This window comes from Herpailurus yagouaroundi, unplaced genomic scaffold, assembly GCF_014898765.1.
Source record: "Herpailurus yagouaroundi ecotype Mexico unplaced genomic scaffold, PumYag 77, whole genome shotgun sequence".
Lineage (NCBI taxonomy): Eukaryota > Metazoa > Chordata > Mammalia > Carnivora > Felidae > Herpailurus > Herpailurus yagouaroundi.
In genome coordinates this window covers 40,749,644-40,771,477 of record NW_024412388.1, presented here as the reverse complement: position 1 = coordinate 40,771,477, position 21,834 = coordinate 40,749,644, and the positions used below count along the sequence as shown (strand labels likewise).

Here is a 21,834-nt window from a genome sequence, read left to right as displayed (position 1 = left end):
TTACTTGCCATTCTCACTGTTATTTCTGTGATTATAATCTGCCCTTTTCTCTGGCTTGTTTTATAATTAAAAATTTTTTTGAATGTTTATAATTAAAAAATTTCGAATATACTAATTTACATACAGTGATATGCACACTTCAAGAGTTCAGTTCAACTAACTGCGATGCATGTGTTTTATTGATGGCTTTTTCTAAATGGGGGACATTTCAATGACAATCTCTAGGTGTTTGAGCCATACTAATCTTCAAGGGGTCTTGGCCCAGTATGTCTAAGGATTTGCAGAAACTCAAATACTGGTCATAAATCTAGCTAATATCTTTAGACATTGACCATTTCACTTTTAACTTTGGTTGGAAGGAAGTTTTTCTCCTGTCACTGTTTTTCTCTCTTTAGTTTCTCAAATGCACTAATTTTTTCCTACCTTTACAACATTTGCACATGTAGTTTCCTCTACCTCAAATGTTCCTTCCCCAGTTTTTAAAATAACTGACTTCTGCTCATCTTGTTAGATCTTAACAAATATTTTACCTCTTCAGAGGGTTTTTCTTGATCACAGGTATTTCTGTGATAGCACTATGTTCTTTTCCTCTGTATTGCTTAGTTTGGTGTACTTTCATGCTCATCATTTGCCAATTTCCCAACTGTCTCCTGCTATGTTCTGAGTTATAGGGCTGATCCACTTAAGCTACATTACCCAAGCTCCCTTGCCATCTGGCTTTTAGCCATCATCTTATTACAGGCAGTGTGAAGACATTGCAGAGGGAGATACTAGGCCATTGCTACTCTTCTCTTCCTGCTTCTGTGGAGTGTCCTGTAGTGATCCCATTTCTTGTATGTCTCTAGTTCCTTCCAGAGTTCCATCTCTCTCTGGACAGCCTGTCCTCCATGACTCCCATTACTACTGGGTAGTCTTGGTTTATGGACTCTATTAATACACTTTCTTCCTTTGTATCCACACCCTTGTTGGGGTAGTAGGGATTTCCTGTTGTTGCTTATTGCTAGGTTGCCTCACATAGACTTTTTTTTTTTTTTAATTGAAGTGAAATGCACATAATATATGTTGAACCATATAAAAGCGTACAATTCAGGTGTGCCTGGGTGGCTCAGTAGGTTAAGCGGCCAACTTCAGCTCAGGTCATGATCTCGCGGTCCATGAGTTCGAGCCCCACGTCGGGCTCTGTGCTGACAGCTCAGAGCCTGGAGCCTGTTTCAGATTCTGTGTCTCCCTCTCTCTGACCCTCCCCTGTTCATGCTCTGTCTCTCCCTGTCTCAAAAATAAATAAAACGTTAAAAAAAAATTAAAAAAAAAAAAAGCGTACAATCCAGTGGCCTTTAATGTATTCCCAGTGTGGTACAACCACCAGCTTGCTCTAGTTTCAAAACTTTTTCATCATCCCATAAAAATACCCAGACTCGTGAAGTAATTCTTCCTCATTCCCTTTTACCCTCTTTCCCTACTCACTGGTAACCTTTAATCTATTTTCAGTCTCTCTGGATTTTCCTGTTGTGGATATATTATATAAAAGGAATTATATAATATGTAACTTTTTGTGTCAGTCTTCTTTCACTTAGCATAATGAGTTTTCAACCCTCTTAATTCTTCCATTACTCTTAAAAGTAGTTTTCCTTGGGGCACCTGGGTGGCTCAGTCGGTTAAGTGTCCGACTTCAGCTCAGGTCACGATCTCGCGGTCCGTGGGTTCGAGCCCCGCGTCGGGCTCTGGGCTGATGGCTCGGAGCCTGGAGCCTGGAGCCTGCTTCTGATTCTGTGTCTCCCTCTCTCTCTGCCCCTCCCCCATTCATGCTCTGTCTCTCTCTGTCTCAAAAATAAATAAAGGTTAAAAAAAATTAAAAAAAAAAAAAAGTAGTTTTCCTTATTGAGGTCCCTGTATTGATCTATGTGGTGTAGGTTCCTTTTCCTTGTTGGAAACTAATGAAATATTTACTTATATGTTTATTGCTTATTTATTACCTATAACATTTCATATATTCTAAGCTTCATGAGGACAGAAACCAGCTCTGATGTTTGTTTGGTATGAGAGAAATTTTAATAGAGTACTGAGGAATATTAGAGATCATGAAGGATTATTAGACTTTATTCAAATTGAAGATTGATTGAACCTTTATAGTAAATTGATCTATCATGTATACATTACTAATTTTTTTTTACCTGCTTTTGACAACAACCCTGTGGTAACAAATGTAGACTGTCAATTAATTAATATAAGTATCTGCTAATATAAGTGTTTTTAAAATTTATATATTGTTGACATTTCAGGGAGGAAGCTACTCTCAGAGAATATTTATTTTAATCCTCCTTCACTTTTTTTCTTTCTTTCTTGGCAGAAATTGGTTTTTTTACTTTTTCCTTTTTTTTTTTTTTGAGAGAGAGAAAGGCCCAAGTGAACGAGGGACAGAGAGAGAATCTCAGGAGATGGGGGGTGGGAAGAAGGGTGGCGAGAGAGAAGCGGGGCTCATGTTTTACCCGAAGCTTGAGCTCATCCAGGGTGGGGTTCGAGCTCACCTGAAGCCTGACTTGTGCTCATCTGAAGCGGGGGTTGAGCTCACCCAGTGTGGTGTCGTACTCAAGCTCACCCGATGTGGGACTTGAACTCAAGAACTGTGAGGTCATGACCTGGGTTGAAGTCAGATGCTTAAGGACTGAGCCACCCAGGCACCCAGAAACCTTTTTTTTTTTTTTTTTAATGCATTTTGTTTTATTGTGGTAAAACACATGTGACATAAGATGTATCATCTTAACCTATTTTTCAGTGTATAGTTCAACAGTGTTAAATATATTCACATTGTTGTGAAACACATCTCCAGCAATTTTTCATCTTGCAAAAGTGGAACTTTGTACTGATTAAACAACAATTACCTCACCCTCCACCACCTCTACCACCCTGACCCTGCTTGGTAACCACCATTCTTTCTGTTTCTACGAATTTGACTACTTTAGATACATCATATAAGTGGAATCATATGGTATTTGTTTTTTTGTGTGTGTGATTTATTTATGTCACTTAGCATAATATTCTCCAGGTTATATTCATGTTGTAACCTGTAACAGTATTTTTTTTTCCTTTCTGAGACTGAATAATATTCTGTTTATTCATTCATTTCATCTGTGGTCGTTTGGGTTGACTCCATCTCTTGGACATGAGTGTGCAAATATTTTTTTGGGACCCTGCTTTAAATCCTTTTGGATATATACCCAGAATTGGAATTACTGGATCAAATTTTGAATTTTTGAGGACCCTCCTTATTGTTTCTCATAGTGATTATATCATTTTATAATCCCATCAACAGTGCATAAGGGGCATAAGGGCTCCAAACTCCAAATCCTTGCAAACACTTTTTAAGGGTTAAATTTTTGAGGTAGCCATCCTAATGGCAGTTTTGATTTGCATTTCTCTGATGATTAGTGATGTTGAGTGTCTGTTCAAGTCCATTGCCCATTTTTAAATTGATTTATTTGATCATTTTTACTGAGTTGTAGCATCAGAAGTACGATTTGAAAATGTTTTCTCCCATTTTATCGATTGTCTTTTTACTCTGTTGATTGTGGTACTTTGATACACAGAAATTTTAGTTTCATGTATCTTCCCCCCAACATTGTTGCCCATGTTTTTGGTATGATAGCTAAAAAGTCATTGCTAGATCCAATTTCCTGAAGCTTTTTCTCTGTGTTTTCCCCTAGAAGTTTTAATTAAAAAAAAATTTTTTTTTAAATGTTTGTTTATTTCTGAGACAGAGAGAGACAGAGCATGAGTGAGGGAGGGGCAGAGAGAGAGGGAGACACAGAACCAGAAGCAGGCTCCAGGCTCTGAGCTGTCAGCACAGAGCCCGATGCGGGGCTGGAACTGACAAACCATGAGATCATGACCTGAGCCAAAGTCAGTCTCTCAATCAACTGAGCCACCCAGGCACCCCTAGAAGTTTTAATTTTTAAGAAATTAAAAAAAAAGTTAAAGGTTTTATATTTATTTTTTGAGAGAGAGAATGTGTGAGTGGGGAAGGACAGAGAGAGAGAGAGAGAGAGGAAGACAGAGGATCTGAAGCAAGCTCCGTGCTGACAGACTGACAGCAGCAAGCCCAGTGCGGGGTTTGAACTTATGAACCTTGAGATCATGACCTGAGCCGAATTTGGCTGAGCCACCCAGGCTCCCCTCCGTAGGAGGTTTATAGTTCTGGTGACCATGCCTCTTTTTTGTTCATTCTTTCATTTCTAATACCCTGACCCATTCCCTGATACAGTGAATTTTGAGTAAAGCAAATTGCCCTCCAAATGTGGGTGGAGTTGAAGGCCAATAAGTTGAAGGCCTAATAGAACAAAAGATTGACCTTTCCTGAGCAAGGGGGAATTCTGTAGTAGATGGCCTTCATATCTGAACTGCAACATTGGCTTTTCCCTAGGTTTTCAGCCTGCTTGCCCACCGTGTAGATTTTGGATTTAACCTGCCTCCATAAATAGATGAGCCAATTCCTTAAAATAAATCCCTTACTCCCTCTCCTTGTCCCTGACCCTTTCCCTCTCCAGTTGCACATATACATATCCTGTTCTGTTCCTCTGAAGAATGTTGAATAATGCAAAATTATTTAACCCAGTGCCTTTACTTTTACAGATTTGGTAACATAAAGGCTCAAAGAGAAGAAGAACTGGCCAAGGTCAAAGAACAAGTTACTGAGAAAGCCAGGGCATGAACCCAAGTCACCTGACTTCCAATCTAACACTCTTATTACCTGAAATTGCTTTGCCCAAAACATCAAAACCAAATGGAGAAGCTCACCCTCTCCTACTTCAAAGACGAAATAAGCATATTGGCTACTTTCCATATATTAGATCTTATCCTAAGTAGTTTGTATCCATTTTTCTTATTAATTCTCACAGCTGCCCTAGGAAATAAGTATTATTATCACTTTCCACTTCTAAAAAAATTTTTTAATGTTTACTTATTTTGAGAGAGAATGTGAGTGGGGGAGGGGCAGAGAGAGAGGGAGAGAGAGAATCCCAAGCAGGCTTCGCGCTGTCAGTGCAGAGCGGGATGTGGGGCTCTAACCCACGAAACATGAGATCATGACCTGAGCTGAAACCAACAGTTGGATGCTTAATTGGCTGAGCCACCCAGGTGCCCCTATCACATTCCACTTTTATATGGACTTGCCTAAAATGACACATTTTATCAATGATAGACCTTGTCTGAACTTAGATGTCTAACTCTAGAACTGGAATTATTGATTACAATACTGCATTCTCTGTATATATTTCTTTTATTCCTGTCCCCTGATGATACTAAGCACTAAAGAAAAGATTTGTTGACCCAGCTTTTCTTTATTTTAATGTTTATTTATTTATTTATTTATTTTGGAGTGAGAGCACCAAGTGAGAGTGCTCAAAATATTTATTTACTTTGGAGTGAGAGAGAGCACTCGCGCGACCAAGCGAGTGAGCATGCACAAGCAGGGGAGGGGCAAAGAGAGAAAAGGAGACACAGAACCTGAAGCAGGCTCCAGGCTCCGAGCTATCAGCTCAGAGCCTGACGCAGCCTCGAACCCACGAACTCTGAGATCATGACCTGAACTCCAGTCAGACGCTTAACTGACTGATCTTCCCAGGTGCCCCGTGTTTACCCAACTTTAGATTCTCATCAGCCGGGAGTCTTTTCCCTTCATTGGTTTGGCAGGATGATAAATGATTCATACTGCTTACTTTTAGGTCTTAATTATTTGTGATTCCTTATCTTCTGTTATTTGTGATTCTTTTCTGAGTGGAAAGGTCTGTGCTATTACCAGATTATTAGTACCCAAGACATTTCCAAAGTGGACACTGATTAATTTACCATGAAATTGTGTGCCCTGGACACATGTATATCCTCTGCTTCCGATTACTATTACTGTCTCTCCTTCATCTTCCTGTCTGCTGCCTTTCATACCTTCCTGTGGTAGCTGTGGGAGGAGCGGGGGAGGGTGTTGGTAGTGGTATGGGGAAAGTGTTAAGAGTTTTTAAACAGTGTGCAAATCAGATGGTAATCAGTCAGTAGAGCATTAACAATTCAGAATTGGAAAGAACCTGGATTATAGTAGTGCTAACCTTGTACAAATTGCTCGGATTTACTGAGCCTGAGGTAATTGTCCTGCAAATGTATTGTATAGTAGATTGAAGGCATTTGTTTTGTTGCTCCTTAGTATATTTGGAGTATCAGATCCATAGCTTTCCTTCTGTCTTCTAGAAAGCACTTAGCTCTGAGTGGTATGGTGAATGCAAAGAAGTATGGTTCTTGCCTTCATGAGCTTAGACTCTATTTGAGGACAAAAAACACATAGGTGGGAAAAGAAGCATAAACATAGGACATAATATGTGTAAATTTAAATGTCTTCAAACAGGGTTAAGCAGTAAAAATTGAGAGAGTGTGAGAATGATTGAGAATGCTCAGGGGATGGAGGAGAGACTTTAATTGGGCCTTGTGACTACTGGCTGTAGTAGATGAGTCTAGCTGCTTTTAAAATAAATGTAAGAATTTATTGTACATGTCTGAATATAAGGTGATTCTTATTTTCTCAATGACAAGATAATGAAAATATTTTGGTCAGCCTGAATATATAAACTTTTTTAAGCTTGTAGAAGAAATAGCCATTAAGTTCAGCTTAATAAGTTATGCATACAGATTTAAAATTATATAATATAAAATACTGCCTTATTACCTTTTTTATATTTGTTTCATGAAGAACATTATTCAGACCCTTCACATGCATTTTAAATGTTAGTTTCTTCCTCATTACCAGAGTTAGTTTCTCAGTTTTTCAGAGCACATAATCTTAATTTTTGTTTAAGTGGCTTGAGATAGAGTTATTTTTAAAAAATTGGATATGGTACTTTCCTGGGAATTTTAATCTCAAGTCACAAGAACTCATTTGCTATTCGTGAGCTTTACAATGAAACCTTTTCAAACCCAATCTTTAACAGGTGTATTTTATTTTATTTTTTTTTAAGTTTATGTATTTATTTATTTTGAGAGAGTGGGAGAGAACTTACACGCGAGAGAAGGAGGGGGGAGAGGTGCAGAGAGAGAGAGAGAGAGAGAGAGAAAGGGAGAGAGAAAGAGAATCCCAAGCAGGCTCTGTGCTATCTCGGAACTTGACACAGGGCTCCATCTCACAAACCATGAGATCATGACCTGAGCCAAGAGATCAAGAGTCAGATGCTTAACTGACTGAGCTACCCAGGCGCCTCTAACAGGCTTATTTATAATGGCATCTAAAGTTTTAATTGTGAAATTATTACTCCCCCCTCCCAATTAGGAAATCTGTGTTGAACTTTTTTCTCTTCTTTTTTCTTTTAAATTTTTTATTTGGGGCGTGTGTGTATGTGTGAGTGGGGAGAGGGGCAAAGGGAGAGAGAGAGAATCTTAAGCAGACTTCATGCTCAGTGTGGAGCCCTATGCAAGGCTCGATCCCATGACCCTGGGATCATGACCTGAGCCAATATCAAGAGTCAGATGCTCAACTGACTGAGCCACCCAGTTCTTTGCCATCTCTTTAAACTGATTCCATCAGGGAACCTGTGTTTAGTATCCAAAACTAGTATTGCCTGAAGTTGTTTTAGACCCTATGTCTTTTTAAATATTTTTTTCTTCAAAAATAAAATATTTGTAAGGACTCAACTATAGAGTAATTTCCTTTTTCCTTTGGGATGATTTTGAGAGAAGAACTTTGCCCTGTATGCGGTGTCATCATCTAAAATGAATCAAAGTGTTATAAGTGAACTAGTGAGTGATGTGAAGAAGAAAGCTGAAGTAGAATGGAGAGTTCAGAACAGTGCCATCCAGTATAGATGCAACTACTCTTATGTAGGTATTTGAATTTAAATTAAATGATTAATTTAATAATTGTTAATAATTATAATTCACTTTGTTGGTTACACTGGCTATATCTTAAATGATCAGTGGGACTGGTGGCTAGGGTATTATACAGTGCAGATATAAAACATTTCCATCATTGCAGAAAGTTCTGTTGGGTAGTTGTAGTCTGGAAGGCTGGAAGGTGTTCTGTAGCCTCAGGAATTTAATGTAGTTCATTTCTAGGAATGATCATATTTATGGTAGTAGTCAAACCTCTCCCCTCAGCCACAACCCCTCACCTGAGCCAACACATTTCCTTCACCCATACAGTCACAGATCAGAGATGCATTGCTTTCTCAGTTTCTAAAATAGAGTTAGTGATCCAAGAATATGAGGATTTTAGTAAATATTAGTATTGTTGGTATAGTTAGAGATTTATACTGTGTTCATTTGAAACACAAAGTGCACTCTTTCCTCTTTGTTGTTGTCAAGGAACAGACCTCTCAAATTGCTTTGTGGTGAAAAGATCAGGATTTCTGGGAGTCAGAGGGGCCTGAATTTGAGTGGTATATTCTATATGATCTTGGATAAACCATTTAATCTCTCAGAATGTTATTTTCCGCATCTATAACATGCTTGCTTTGTAGAGTGAAGATTAAATGAGACATGTAATAATGTGTAATTACTTTACATAGTGTCTTGCACATGACAGATGTTCCTTCTCCCTTTATTCGGCTAAGTCCAAAAAGACATCTAATGAAGATTAATTCACTTAACACTTCCATTCATAAATTTGTCAGAGGGCATTTATTCAGCATTTACTATATGCAAAGCTTTCTTCTCAGTGGTGGATATATAGCAGTGAACCAAAACAAGTAAGACTGTCATCGTGGCACTTACATTTTCATAGGAGGAGACAGACAATAAGTGATACAAGTAAGTTATATAATGTGTCAGAAAGTGATCATTTCTAAGGAAAAAAATAAAACAGGGAAGAAAGATATAAATAAAGTAGGTGGGGGGGGGGTCCTGCAGTTTTCTGAAAAAAGTGGGCAGGTGACAATTGAATGAAGACCTGGAGGAATGGAATTAGTGAATGAGCCATGTATCTGGGGGCAAGAACATCTCAGGAAGGGGGAGTAGTAACCACAAATACCCTTAAGTGGAAAATCAGGCCTCCATTTTCTAGGAACATCAAGAAGATAATGTGGCTCAGGAAAGGAGGAGGAGGTGAAGTTAGAGATTACAGGAGTGAGGGAGAAATAAGCCATATTAAGGATGTTTTTATCTCTGAGTAAAAGTCAGTGGAAGATTTTGAGTAGAGGGTTGACATGGTCTGACATACATTTTAATAGCTTCACTGTGGCCACTCTGATAATACACTGTAGATGAGCCAGGGGAAAGCAAGGAAATCAGTTAGGATGCTGTTGCAATAATAGAGGAGGGAGAATATGGAGGCTTAGATCAGAGTGGTAGCAGTGCAGTGTGATCAAATTCTGAATGTGTTTTAACATTTCAGCTATCAGAATTTGCCAGTGAATGGGAACGAGGGAGTCAAGGGTACACCAAGGTTTTTGAGTGGACCAACTGTCACTTATTGAGATAGAGACACTTTTATATTCTGCTTTATGTATTCTTATTTTTCCTCCTGGCTTCCCAAGGTTTCGGGCTGTCTTGTCCATGTGTTATCCATAATACCTAGCGCAGTTCTTTTTGTTTGGTTGTTTTAACCTAGTGCAGAGTAATTGCAACCTACTTTCCTAAACTAAATTTATTTTGGATGTTCATCAACCTCAAAATGGAGACAACTGTATTTAGGGCTGCTAAATACCAAGTAAGAGTGTTTTCCTTATGTTGTTGCTTATAACATAAAGTAGATCTGGCTTGTTGGCTTTGCTCAACCATCCAAAGCCTTCCCTTTAATCCTGTAGGATGTCTGCCTTCATAAATTCTTTAAACTGCTAATCTTCAGACATTTCTCTTTTTCATGTTTTTAGCTTAAAATCTGAATCTTAGAAAAGGCAAATTAGTTGACATTCTCCCCTTTCTCTTTTTACATTCATTGAATAAAGCAGAAGGCAGCTGGGGTGTCTGGGTGGCTCAGTCGGTTAAGCGTTTGACTTTTGCTCATGTCATGATCTCATGGTCTGTGGGTTCGAGCCCCTCATCAGGCTCTGTGCTGACAGCTCAGAGCCTGGAGCCTGCTTTGGATTCTTGTCTCCCTCTTACTTCTCAAAAGCAAGTAAACATTAAAAACTTTTTTTTTTTTTTAAACAGAAGGCAGTTATTTTCTTTTTTTCTTTTTTTTTCAATATATGAAGTTAATTGTCAAATTGGTTTCCATACAACACCCAGTGCTCATCCCAAAAGGTACCCTCCTCAATACCCATCACCCACCCCCCATCAACCCTCAGTTTGTTCTCAGTTTTTAAGAGTCTCTTATGCTTTGGCTGTCTTCCACTCTAACCTCTTTTTTTTTTTTCCCTCTTCCCCTCCCGCATGGGTTTCTGTTAAGTTTTTCAGGATCCACGTAAGAGTGAAACCATATGGTATCTGTCTTTCTCTGTATGGCTTATTTCACTTAGCATCACACTCTCCAGTTCCATCCATGTTGCTACAAAGGGCCGTATTTCATTCTTTCTCATTGCCACGTAGTACTCCATTGTGTATATAAAACACAATTTCTTTATCCATTCATCAGTTGATGGACATTTAGGCTCTTTCCATCATTTGGCTATTGTTGAGAGTGCTGCTATAAACATTGGGGTACAAGTGCCCCTATGCATCAGCACTCCTGTATCCCTTGGGTAAATTCCTAGCAGTGCTACTGCTGGGTCATAGGGTAGGTCTATTTTTAATTTTTTGAGGAACCTCCACACTGTTTTCCAGAGCGGCTGCACCAATTTGCATTCCTACCAACAGTGCAAGAGGGTTCCTGTTTCTCCACATCCTCTCCAGCATCTATAGTCTCCTGATTTGTTCATTTTAGCCACTCTGACTGGCGTGAGGTGATATCTGCATGTGGTTTTGATTTGTATTTCCCTGATGAGGAGCGACGTTGAGCATCTTTTCATGTGCCTGTTGGCCATCCGGATGTAGAAGGCAGTTATTTTATACTAAGCAGAAGAGAGAGGGGTGACTAGGTCTTTATGTGATGCTGACCAAAGTCTAAGTACCATGAAGTTTCCTCAGGAGAGGCAAAGAACCTGGGGAACGGAAGTGACTGTCACTGAAACCACCTTTCCTAATTTTTGCTTTTAGTAAATGAGATCTTGGTTGCCAGTTCCTTTTGATCCCAGCTATATGGTTTTCCCAATTTGCTATTTGGTTTTTCATCCTTAGATATTTATTTGACAAGGGTGAGTCTCTCAGGTACCATTATTAATCTTAGGATCTGTCTTGTATTTCTTTGACTTTAATTTGGTCTACACCATTACTGATGCTGCATGTTGAGCTATTTTGATAGTGATACCTACTTGGAAGTATTCAGTGAACATTTTTTGTATTTGACTAAAAACAGATTGTGGAATGGTTACATTTCCTAAATTGTTCTGCTTTCTGGTTTCTTTCCCTAAAGGAAAAAAAAAATCAAATTAGACCTTATTAAAATGAAATACTTGGCTGTTAGGAGCTGTTTTAGGGTTGCCAATTGTAATTCTTTTTTAGTACAAAGGTAAACAGCAATAGATTGGTAAAAAAAATTTAAAAAACCAACACATTAAATAAATTTAAATTTAGACTTGTGGGGCTGTTAAACTATTCACTTTTCTTCAACTGTGGTTTCATCATCTTTTTGTAAGTGATAGAGTATTTAGATGATGTAACCATTATTTAAGTAGTGAAGAGAGGAAAAATCTCCAGAAGTAAGTTGTCTGCAATAGGTAAATGTTGAAAATCTTCTTTTTTTTTTTAATAGTGTCCATTCCTTGCTTTCAACATTTTGTGATGAATAACTATTTGTGATTTAAAAAATTTTTTTTTTCAACGTTTATTTATTTTTGGGACAGAGAGAGACAGAGCATGAACGGGGGAGGGGCAGAGAGAGAGGGAGACACAGAATCCGAAACAGGCTCCAGGCTCTGAGCCATCAGCCCAGAGCCCGAGGCGGGGCTCGAACTCACGGACCGCGAGATCGTGACCTGGCTGAAGTCGGACGCTTAACCGACTGCGCCACCCAGGCGCCCCAATGTGATTTTAAACAGGAATAAATCTTGGTATGGCACACATGGATGGATCTAGAGGATATAATGCTAAGTGAAATAAGTCAGTCAGAGAAAGATAAACACCCATATGATTTTACTTATTATGGAATTTAAGAAACAAAAAGAAATAAAAAGACAAAAAAGCATACTCTTAAATATAGAGAAATAAACTGGTAGTTACCAGAGGGAGGGGTAGGGGGATTAAGATTACACTTACTGTGATGAGCGCTGAATAATGTGTAGAATTGTTGAATGACCATATTGTACACTTGGAATGAATATAACACTGTGCATTAATTATACTGGAATTTAAAACAAAGGAAAAAAAATCTTGGTATGTCAAATGTTACAATAAAAGCAGCTTATCTTTACTGAGTATTTTACTATTTATCAAATACCATTTAAGCATTTAGTATGTGTCAATAAGTTTCATCAAATCCCAGTGAACAAGTACTGTTATCACTCTCATTTTACTGATGAGAGAACTGAGACAATGTAAGTAACTTTCTTAAAATTGCATAACTAGTAAATGATGGAGCTAGGAAACACTGGCATTCTGGTGTAAGAGCCTTCACTCCTCACTTTGAGCATATTTAATAATATACTCATTCTACATATGAGCTTCTGAAGGATCTATGCTTTTAGACATTAAGTAACTTCCAAAATAATAAATGGTTTAGGGGGAATTAATAGATTGTATATGTAATGTCAGAATAAAGGATTTTATATAGGTCTCTAAAATTTATGCTGTAAACAATCTGTACTTGTTCCCAAACTTGGCCGTGCATAAGAATCTCTGGAGGAGTTTGTGAGGGAAAAACAAATTTCTGGGCCCCATTCCATACTACCTGAATTTGAATCACGGGGATCAGGACTTCAGTATATCTGTATTTTTAGCCCAGCATGAGGCAGACATTTATGCACCAGTGGTATATAGCATATAGCAAAATAGACTAAAACAAAAAACATATAAGGATGAATATTTACAGTGGCTAACATTTATAGAGTACTTTCTTGTATTACCTCATTTAATCCTTATAACAACCTTGTGAATTAAGTTGGTATTATTACTCCATTTTGTAGATAAGGAAACTAAATCTTTTGGCCAATTTAGCATGGTCAAAGTCAAACAGGTAATAAACACATGATAGAACAAGGATTTGAAAACAGATCTGTCAGACTACAGAACATAGAACATCCTACAATTGATTCCATCCTATAATAGTGGATTATAGACCAGAGAAATATTGAATACGAATTATTACTGTAGTTTTTTTGTTTGTTTAAAAAAGAAAATATAAAAAGAAAGTATAAAAATTACTGTTTGTATGCCATCTCTTTTTTATCCATTTTTTCAATGTTTTTTTTTTTTTTTTTTAATTTATTTTTGGGACAGAGAGAGACAGAGCATGAACGGGGGAGGGGCAGAGAGAGAGGGAGACTCAGAATCGGAAACAGGCTCCAGGCTCCGAGCCATCAGCCCAGAGCCTGACGCGGGGCTCGAACTCACGGACCGCGAGATCGTGACCTGGCTGAAGTCGGACGCCCAACCAACTGCGCCACCCAGGCGCCCCTTATCCATTTTTATTAATGACAGTAGGTCATCATATTTGGTAAATTCCCTGGGGCCAATTGCACCATTACAAATTTGGTTAATGCATATATGTAACTGTAACTGAGATTTATGTTGAGGCTCAGATGAGCATATATGTATCTCCTCCTACTTCTCTGATAACTTCTTTTTAATATATTCTCTGATTTTGTTTTTCATACGTACTCCTTAAATACTGACATTCCATAGATTCCATCATGAGCCATTTCTTTGTTCACATTATCCTTCATTTTGGATAAACTTAATACATTCGTGAGACTTTTGCAAAGACTTTTTAAAAAGTTGGTTTTATAACATAAAACATAAAGTGTACCATCTTATTCTTTTTTGAGTAAATTAATAGTGTTAAGTATATTCACATTGTTGTGAAACAGATCTCCAGAATGTTTTCATCTCGCTAAACTGAAACTCTGTACCTATTAATCTACAACTTTACCTTTTTCCCTCCTCCCATTCTACTTTCTGTTTCTATGAATTTCACTATGCTAAGTATTTCATATGAATAGAATCATACAGTATTTGTCATTTTTTGACATTTGACATTTTTTGGCTTATTTCACTTAACAATGCACTCAAGGTTTATCCATGTTATTGTCTGTGACAGTATTTCCTTTTTTTAAAGCTGAATAGTATTCCATTGTATGAGTATACCACATTTTCTCTTATATATAATATATATATATATATATATTTATTTATATATATAATTTTTAATTATGTATACATTATATATATAATAACCTTGACCTTGAGGTTAAGACCTGAACTGAGATCAAGAGTCAGATACTTAACTGACTGAGCTACCCAGGTGTCCCTGTTTTCTTTATTCATTACTATTAATGGGCATTTGGGTTGCTTCCACCTCTTGGCTGTTGTGAATAGTGCTGCTGTGAACATCAGTATACAAGTATCTCTTTGAGACCCTGCTTCCAATTAATTCAGATATATCCCCAGAAGTGAGATTGCTGGATCATTTGGTAGTTCTATTTTTTCCAAATACTTTTCAAGTAGATGACCCATGACTCCAAAGTCAGAATATTGAACTCACACATTTTACATTCTTGATCTCTTGGATATGTCTTAAAAAACAATTTTTTTTTTAATGTTTATTTTTGAGAGAGAGACAGACAGACAGACAGGGTGTGAGCAGGGGAGGAGCAGAGAGAGAGGGAGTCACAGACCTGAAGCAGGCTCCAGGCTCTGAGCTGTCAGCACAGAGCCCAATACGGGGCTCAACCTCACAAACTGTGAGATCATGACCTGAGCTGAAGTCGGGCGCTCAACTGACTGAGCCACCCAGGCGCCCCAAGACATTTCTATATGAATGTTCCAAGTATACTTCAAAATCAATATGCCTAAAACCGAAGGCCTCAAATCTCCCTATCCTCACCAGCCTGTCACTTTGCTCATGTTCTGGGGTTCATGAATACATATTCATTCATGTATTCAGTATATGTTAACTCACAACACCTAGGGACCAGGCATTGTTGGTGTTGAGGACACATCAGTGAACAAAATAAGGTCATTTGGATCTCACAAAAGGATGAGGTTAGACAGATAACACAAAAAGACAAACAATTTGTTAGGTAGAGTGTTATGGCTAAGAGGTTCTCTTTTAGATAGAATGGTTAGGGAAAGTCTTTCTGAGATGACCTTTGAGTAGAAACCTTACTGAAGTGAGGGAGTGAGATATGTGGATATCTAAAGAGCATTGTAGGCAGAAGGAAAAATAAATATAAGGGGTTTGATGTGGGAGCATATTTCACTTGTTCAAGAAATTGTAAGGAAATCAGAGCAACTAGAGTAAGTGAACCTCAGAGATATTGTAAGAAGATGATGTCAGTGAAGGAGCTGGAGCCAGCTAATACAGTCTTCTTACAAGGTCAGAATACAGTCATTGAGTTTTACTCTGCTGGTATAGGCAGGCATTAGAGTATGGAAAGGGTTTTATTTGACTTGACAATTATAAGCATCATGGTAGCTTCTGTGTGAACAAGCAGTAAGCAAGTGAGGCAAAGACAGAAGCAGGGAGACCAGTTTGGAAACTACTGAAATCCAGAGGAAAGATGATGGTTTAGATAGGGTGGTAATCGAGGAGATTCTACATTTGGCAAGTAGAATTTCTCATAGGTCAGATGTGGAATGTGAGAGAAAGGAATTGAGGATGAGTATATATTTTTGACTTGAGTGACGGAATCTTTAGAATTGCTTGCCAGTTGTGATGATTGGGAGGACTGGAGCAGGAACAGTCTACTCAGTTACCCAAGCCAGAAGCCTGGGCATCATTCTCAACAATTTTCTCTTTTCAATTCGTGTTTCACAGTGCTGACCAAATGATGTTCCTGAAGGGCAAATTTCAGTTGCAGCAGTTGCCTGCCCATTATCTTCAGGTTAAGTAAAACTTTTAATGCTTGTATTTATACTGCTTCTCATAATCTACCTCTTGCTTACCTTTCCAACTGGCTCCTCACTGCTTCCTCACCCAAACCTTTGCTGAAGCCACACAAAACTAGTTTCCACTTCTTGAATGGACTTACAGAAAAAAAAGATTTTTTTCCCCTGAATGCTCTTACTCAGCTTTTCCCCCTAGAAGAGCTCTGCTTTAACATTTGGTTCAAACATCACCCCTTCTTCCCAGCTTTTTCCTGGCATTCAAATTACTTCCACTGTTTTGCCTTTGCCTTCATTTAGTATCTTATATATTCCTCTATTGAAGTTTATAATCAGTGGAAGGAAGAGTTATCAATAGAGTACTTGAAGAAGGGTTATCATAGTGATGAACATGTTTGCAAGGAGGAATTTGAAAGAACATTTAGAAGAGTATAAATATAGTAGATTGTTGGAAACAGTCTGTTACAGATATTTACAGAAAATTAAATAATCATTTGTGGAAAAAAACTTTCCTTTCTGCCCAGAAAGAAAGAGGGAGAAAATGGTGTAGAGCATCTTTTTTGAGGCCTCATTGGTTTCCCACCATTATCTCATATTCTTTCTCTAGAACTCTACAATTTAGTGTGGACATTTATATCTACTTTTGTTTCTTTGGCCTGTCACTTTTGTAGCTGGGAAAGTTTTCATCCCAAAATGGATCCTTTTCTTATAGCTCCTTTGATTAACAGAATACTAATAAGGTCTGTGAAATAATAGAAAAAAATATATTGGTCTCTGTCCCTCAGTTTCTGACACAGAGCTTCTAAAACCCTTATAATTTCTTAAGTGATAAGAATAATACTAGTGGCATCTTTTGTTCTGCTATTTCATTTTTGACCCTAGTTTTGTTTTGTTTTGTTTTTTTTTTACATTTATTTATTTTTGAGAGAGAAAGAGACAGAGCATGAGCAGGGGTAGGGGCAGAGAGAGAGAGGGAGACACAGAACCCGAAGCAGGCTCCAGGCTCTGAGCTGTCAGCATGGAGCCCGAGGCGGGGCTTGAGCTTATGAACCGTGACATCATGACCTGAGCTGAAGTTGGATGCTTAACCAACTGAGCCACCCAGACGCCCCTTTGATCCTAGTTCTTGACCATAGAGCTCCTAAATCCCTTGGAATTTCCTGGGTGATACGAGTGTCTTTTGTTCTAACGAGGAGACTTTTGGGCTCCTGGATAGTTTCAGGATGGGGGCTGGTCACCAGAAAGACCAAACCATGATTAGAAGCTTCAATCAGTCCTACTCTATCCTCCAGGAAGGGGAGAAGGACTGGAAATTGAATTAGTGATTGATCATGCTTATGTAATTGAAGCTTCCATAAAAATCCCAATAATGCAGGTTGGGAAGCTTCCAGGTTGGGGAGTAGTATATGTGGAGGGAGAGTGTGCCTAGAGGAAGCATGGAAGCTCCACATGCCTTCCCACATACCTTTCTGTAGGCATCTCTTCCACCTAGTTTTTCCTGAATTGTATCCTTTTATAATAAGTCAGTAAATTAAGAAGTAAAATGTTTTCCTGAATTCTTTGAGCCGCTCTAGCAAATTAATTGAAGAGAGGGTTGTGGGACTCTCTGATGTATGGCAGGTGGGTCAGAAGCACAGGTAACAGTCTGGACTTTGTGATGAGCATCTGAAGAGGGGGAGGTGGGGAGTAGTTTTATGGTCCTGAGCCCTTAACTGGTGGGATCTGATACTGGTAGACAGTGTCAGAATTGAGTTAAATTGTAGAACACTTAGCTGGTGTTGCAGAATTGCTTGATGTATAGAAAACCCACACATCTGGTGTCAGGTGAAGTAGTATTGTTTGTAGTGGAGTATTGAGAGTAGAGGAGACACACAGTGTCCCTCCATCTCCCCCCAATACAAGATTAAAGGTGAAAATTCCACAATTCATAGCTGTAGAATGATGGGCTCTTAAAATACTTCTGATTGGCTCTACTCAGGGTGAAATCATGAGAGGAGGATGATTTTATCAATTTAGTGTGGACACTGATATCTTCTTTTGTTTTCTCAATACTCAGAATAGTTCCAGATGATTAATTAAATATTTGTGGGATGAGTTAATGTTGGAATGAGTGAATGAAATATCAAATGAATGAATAAGATGCATGAGTGCTATGTAAGTACAACACAGTGGAAGAATCATTGAGACTTTTAAGGCAAACCAAGAAACAGACTTCAACTATAGAGAACAAACTGATGGTTACCAGAGGAGAGGTGGGTGGGAGGATGGGTTAAATAGGTGATGGGGATTAAGGAGTGCCCTTGTGATGAGCACCGGTGTTGAATCACTTAATTGTACACCTAAAGCTAATATGACCCTGTATGTTAGCTAGAATTTAAGTAAAAACTTAAAAAAAAAAAATAAAGGAAGAAAAATCATTGAGAAAAAGGTAGTGTGAGTCAGTTAAATTTTCTTGACGAAAATGATTCACATCTGGGTCTTCAACTCCATTAGGCAACAATAGGCATTCCTTCCTTCATGATCCTATATTGCCTTTCACATTGCTTTACAATTAGTTGTTTCTATAACTGCCTGTCCTGGGAGGAACGTGTCTCATCATTTTTATATTTTCTCCAGCACTGTGCTCAGTGAATAAAAGAATGAAGGAATTTGAACTGGTGGAAAAGAGGATATTCTGTAAAGGATCAGTATGATTGGAGGAGAGAAAGTCTGTATTTGTTTGAAGAATTCACTTGATGGCAAGATCAGAGTTGTGAATGCTAAAATACTAGTACTGTACTTTGTGGACCCAATGTTTAGTTTTTAGTTATTTTGAAAATATTTTGAATCTGACATAGAGTAGTAATTTCAAATTGAACAAAAGTATACTAATTTTAGAAAGTATTTTTCTATATATTAAGTATGTTCAGGAGATGGAAAAATGGATAATGGACACAACAAAGCCAGTGTTAACAATAATAATTACTATTCTAGTTCACAGGCTTTCCAAAGATGTGGAATATGTAGAGTTGCCTATATTCTTAATTCTGTCAACTAATAATATATATGATTATATATATGTATATGTATAATGAAAATGTGTTTATTATTTCTATTATCATAAACTTTTAAATGTTTTTTTCTAATTATAAATTCTTGTAACTTAAATGTATTAAATATTTATTTTTACTTATCTGCAATCAGTAATTTGGAGATTAACCAGCTGAGGAGGCTGCTGATAAGAATAGAGCTGATGATAATGCTATGATGATGTAATCATTGAAGCCTGGAAAAATGGTGGTTTGTTAGTAACTAATGTGTATATACTGAGAATAATGAGTATTATACTGATAATCCTATTTTTATACTTTAAACACTGTTTCAAGAGTTATACTTTAGGGGCGCCTGGGTGGCGCAGTCGGTTAAGCGTCCGACTTCAGCCAGGTCACGATCTTGCGGTCCGTGAGTTCGAGCCCCGCGTCGGGCTCTGGGCTGATGGCTCAGAGCCTGGAGCCTGTTTCTGATTCTGTATCTCCCTCTCTCTCTGCCCCTCCCCCGTTCATGCTCTGTCTCTCTCTGTCCCAAAAAAATAAATAAAACGTTAAAAAAAAAAAAAGAGTTATACTTTATTTCCCATGTATTTTTTAGCCTTTTATAAGCTAATTATTACTAAAACTTAAAAAATATGTTTAATAATCTCTTCTTAGGCCTCGTAAAATTAGACTATTTTCACATTTTTCAGTTTTGTCTAATCCTTCCCTACAGTACCTTCTTTGCTCCCTCTGTGACATATTCATGGTTTTTGCCCTTATATCTAACCCTTCTATATTAATTTTTGTCATTAGATTTCTCTTGTCTTTTTCTTACATGTATGAATTCCCCAATACTCTATCTCTCTTGTTTTCACCAAAGAAGAAAGCTTATAGGGAGGGAGAATTAAAATATTTTTAGGGCTTCTTTTATTTGCCTTTAAACATATATAGCTTTAATTAATCTACCTCTGAATTTTTAAATTACTTTTGTCTCCATTTGGATATTACCTGAACTGCTTATAGTAAAATTAATTATTGAATATATTTTTGTCCCTGCTAGAATGCAAGCTATGTTATATTTATTAGTATATCTCCATTGCCTAGCACAGAGCTTGGTATGTAGTTGGCAATTAATAACATACTTGTTAACTAAACAAATGATATCCTACTGTCACTTCAAAGTTAACATGTTCAAAATTGAACTCTTCTGAAATTTTCCTTTGCTTCTGTATCCACTCATTATTCAGTGTCCAGATCGAATGCCATCTCTTTTCTGAAACTTAATCCTCATAAAAATCTCTTTCCCTATTCTATATTCCTTTAGCAAATTATACTTTTATTGTACCTTCATTCTGGATTGCATTTTACATATTTATGTACAGAATTTATTATGTACATAAGGTTGAGGTCAGAAACTAACTTCCTATCCAAAATGAAATACATTATTTAAAACGATCTAAGATCTAGGAAAAAGAAAGCGGAGGTATGTCACTGTTCCTGGACAGTGTTGTGTCCTACCCCTTCTTGCTAGTTTTCACTTATCCTTCAGTCTTGGTTGAGACATTATTTCATCTAGGAAACTTTTTGAGCTTTGGTCACTTGGCTGTGTGACTTGTTTTGTTTTGTTTTGTTTTTCATTTTTGTACTCCCTATCATCCTTAATTTAACAAATAAGTATTGAGTGCTGTTTAGTTCCTGCACTGTGCTAGGCAATGGGGATAAAGTAGTGAACAAAATTGTTATTGTCTTGTCTGTCACAGAGCTTACACCCTATTGAGAAAGACAGACATAAAACAACCACCAAATAAGTAATTATTAATTACTATGAAGGAAAAGCACAGGGTTCTATGTGAGCATAAACCTATATAGATGGGGGTTGACCAAAGAAGTATTATTTGAAAAAGTGTATCTAACAGAAATTCTGGTTATCATTAAGATTTAGCCAGACAAGAAATGAGGAAAGAGCATTTCATTTTTAAAAAAAAATTTTTTTTTTCAACGTTTATTTATTTTTGGGACAGAGAGAGACAGAGCATGAACGGGGGAGGGGCAGAGAGAGAGGAAGACACAGAATCGGAAACAGGCTCCAGGCTCTGAGCCATTAGCCCAGAGCCTGACACGGGGCTCGAACTCACGGACCGCGAGATCGTGACCTGGCTGAAGTCGGACGCTTAACCGACTGCGCCACCCAGGCGCCCCAAGGAAAGAGCATTTCAAACAGACATAATATCTTCAAAAGACCTAAGAACTAGAGGAACTTGATGCTGTTGAGGAACAAAAAGGCCCAGTTTGGCTGAGGGTATAGTTCATTATAGAGATGAGGAAACAGGCTGAAAGAGGTTCAGTGATTATAGAACATATCATAAAATTAATAAGTGGGAAAGTCTAGATTCAAATTTTGGACTTTATAAATCCTTAATATTCTTTCCATTACACCTTGGCATTCCTGAGTGAAAATTTGAACACAGTCTTTCCAAACTCTGGTATTTTGTTTCTTTTCCAACAGCACAGAAAATTCTCTTACTGTTTTCCTAATTTTTAGCAAAGAAGATATTTGTATGTGGAACCATTGCTGTCAAGAGAAAAGAGATAATTGACCTGGCTGTAGACAGAGATGCTTCCATTGCATTTGTGGCTTTGAAAACCCATGTTAGCATGTTTGGCTCAAAGGATTTATGAGCCTCCAGAGTTGTCAGGGTTCTATGGAATCCACTCTCTGTATTAATCTGTGATTCTTTCTTTCTTTCTTTCTTTCTTTCTTTCTTTCTTTCTTTCTTTC

General features: G+C 37.7%; 1 protein-coding gene across 3 annotated transcripts in view; it reads left to right on the top strand.

Moving 5' to 3' along the window:
* FAF1 (Fas associated factor 1) overlaps nt 1-21,834 on the top strand; it is a 529,666-nt gene that overhangs the window by 141,210 nt on the left and 366,622 nt on the right. Inside the window, exon 2 of one of the 3 annotated variants that reach the window (XM_040470189.1) lies at nt 15,977-16,043. The exons of the other annotated variants lie outside the window; for them this stretch is intronic. Coding sequence (XP_040326123.1) covers nt 15,987-16,043 — 57 coding nt within the window. The 5' untranslated portion in view covers nt 15,977-15,986. The remainder of the gene's footprint in view (nt 1-15,976; nt 16,044-21,834) is intronic. 3 annotated transcript variants of the gene reach the window in all.